The 3,003-nt window shown below is 37.0% G+C and overlaps 2 protein-coding genes across 3 annotated transcripts in view; both read left to right on the top strand.

The window, feature by feature from the left end:
* Window positions 1-3,003, top strand: part of LOC118738097 (homeotic protein antennapedia) — a gene marked incomplete in the record, with an annotated part of 245,220 nt that overhangs the window by 88,617 nt on the left and 153,600 nt on the right.
* Window positions 2,156-2,966, top strand: LOC118738098 (the record flags this gene model as incomplete). Its single annotated transcript, XM_036469020.1, is given in 1 exon segment — window positions 2,156-2,966. A coding segment is annotated over 1 exon segment (631 nt), but the record flags the coding sequence as incomplete, so codon positions are not given.

Raw genomic sequence — 3,003 nt, 5'->3', positions numbered from 1 at the left:
TTTCCTATGCTGCTTGCGTCGGCGCAGCAAATCAAATAATATACCAAATTTAAAATATGATATGTATGTTTATACATATGTAATTCAGAAAGTACACTCCCTCTAGGAATAGTAGCCCCACTGAAAATTTAAACTTATTTATGAATTATTGTGTTTACATACAAGTTCTCGTTCTAAGATTGATGTCAGGTCCATACGTTTTTACCTTTGAATACCCAGTAAGAAATTGTATGGGCACACCCCTGTATGTACATATAATGCAAAGTGTGCATATGTACATAGTTTCATCTATCAGCAAACGATAGAAAACAATGATCCTCAATTAATTTTGTGCGGATTTATATAAAATAGGTGTTACATATGTAAACATGTACACTCGCATGAAACTCATGTTATTCCTTTCATCAAACTACACTTGCGAGCGATAAATGTGCAGTGATACTCTAGGAATAATTTTGCCGGTAAACTTTTTTTTCGATTTGCGTTGCTTACGAAGGCATCAATATTTTCAATTTATTTTCTGGAGATAAGTCACAAGTTTAGCATTTAAATCATTACTCTAAATGGATTCAATCATGTCCATTGATATCTCATTAATTTCGAAGTTCGTATTCGAGGCAAAATACCTTATAAACTTCTGCTCCTACCTCGAAAAAGCTAATCTGAAGGATCATACATGTACTTTACTTGAAGTAAAGTTACAAGACCTCCAATCCCGTTGGGAAATTTTAAGAACCTCGTATGAAAAACCACATACTGATGAAAAAAATTTTACTTCATCGAAAATCAAAAAAGAAGTCCACACCCAATTCCAGTTGTGTACCAATAGCTTCGAGATTTGCAAATCTAAACTTCTCCACCAGCTTAAGCTGTTACAATGCACCGCAAGCTACATTAGTAACGCAACAGTCAATAATTTTACGCAGAAAATTACAATTTCAAATCGATCTTATTCCCAAGAAAAGCTTTCAATCGGATGTAAATTATGCGAAAACCAACACTCTTTAAAATTATGCCCTAAATTTCGAAAACTCAATGTTCCAGAACGCACCAAGTTTGCTGAACAAAACGGTTATTGTACTAATTGTTGGCACGCAATCACGTATGTATCCATTGCCAAAGGGGGCGCCAATGCTTTTATTGTACCGAATCCCATCACACAATGTTACATCCTAAATCGACTAACAAACCGACACCCACGGCACTAGTTAGTAATCAACCCACTCAACGTGTTCAAAATGCAACTAACTTATTGCACTCTCAATCTTCCAGAACTCCAACAATTCAACAAAATTGTAAAACTTTCGGTATTATTGAAGAAATCCAAAGCGAAGAATCTCCCTCTCCTTCAACCAACTCTAACTTCAACCTCAAACCAAATGCGAAAAAGTGGCAATTTGGATCTTCAATTTCGCCACTTTTGAGCCCCCCGGGACCGGTATCGCCCGTTATTAAGAAAAATCAGCAAACATTGCCAAAGCCACTCAAGCATCAAAGTTGGAGCCAAATATTGCTAAAAAAAATGCATAATCCCTAAATGGCTTACACTTCCTACAAATCAGAAATTAAAAACAGTAAACTCTCCAAGCTTTGAACCAAATCATCCAGCAATACCACTAACTTCTTACAAAGACGGCAACAATTTAAAATGGATGTTCGGTTCTAATAAGCGAAATCGTTTTCGTAGGTGGCTTTGGAAACCTGACAATTCGCTTCTAAGCGGTTTTTCGCCTCTTTCAAAAAAACGCAAAGTCCAAGCTCTTCATATTTTGAAAGAGGAAAATTGTATTCTATCGCACTCTTCACGGTGTTCAAAAACCTTGCGTGATATTTCCTATTGAACAAAATCTTCTCAACTACAGTCCACTTCGAAAAATATCTACGAATCTGTGAAACTTATTCCAAAGGAAAGTCACAGTAACATCGTTACCCTACCTACAATACTTTCGCAAAAAAGGCATATCCCAGCCATATATACCCTCTTCAAACAAGCGCATCGCTCACAAAACAAATTTACACATCAGCTAAACTTCTCAATATTTATATACACCAGCAGTGAATTTACAGTGTCTATCGGTGTTAAGTCACCAGAACTTTTAAAACTATTGCTTATTAAAATTCTCAAAGAATTGTTCATAACGAAATATATTTGCAGACCACCCTCGCTACGAAGCTATTCAACAATTCAGCGTTATTTTGAGATTTATCGGTATGAAGCACTAAGACGTTTCTCGACGATTACATCTAAAATAGATATCCAGGACTATGCCAGATGCTCATACCACCTTCATCACGATCTTCAAGCGTTTGCATCGAAACCATTGCTTAAGGCCAAGAAAAAGATCGGCGGCGGTGCGTTCTCACCTACTATCTATCGAAACCAAACCAGGCGTCGGGGCACAGAGACAAGTTCAAAGAGCTTTGCCGAAGCAGAAGGACAGCCTTGCACAAGTGCAACGGGGCCGGCATGTTTAAGTGACTTTCGCCTACTTAAAGAAAGCATCCCTGCTCAGCTTTATTCTTCAACGCATCCCTGTGTAAATGCTCAAGAAAAGCATCCCTACTTGGAATTTTACTTTCGAACTTCCAATGCGGGGTATAAATGCGCTACGCGCATTTCCAACGTTCCTTCTTTTCAACATCTACCAGACTTCAGGCGACATCGATCAAGCATACCATCAAATATCAACGTGGGAGCATCGAATTACCAATCCAACCGTTCGTATATCGAACACCCAGTTTCCAACATCATAACATCCGAGTATCCAAGATCGTGGGAACGCTGACGACATATTATCATTTGCCCATCCTATCATCTAATTGCTAAGTATCAACTTAATCTGCTCCTAAATTCATTTTGTAAACTTGCATATCAAATCACTCATTCATTCTTTATATTCATTCCTATTCAATTTATGTATGGCAAATCTCTTTTAATCTTACATTAAACTATGATTAAATTGTAATACTTTTAATTAACCAAAATTAAATTAAACTAAAATT

Source organism: Rhagoletis pomonella, unplaced genomic scaffold (assembly GCF_013731165.1).
Source record: "Rhagoletis pomonella isolate Grant_MI unplaced genomic scaffold, Rhpom_1.0 Rhpom_scaffold_00004, whole genome shotgun sequence".
NCBI classification, from domain to species: Eukaryota; Metazoa; Arthropoda; class Insecta; order Diptera; family Tephritidae; genus Rhagoletis; species Rhagoletis pomonella.
This window is presented reverse-complemented; position numbering and strand designations above follow the sequence as displayed.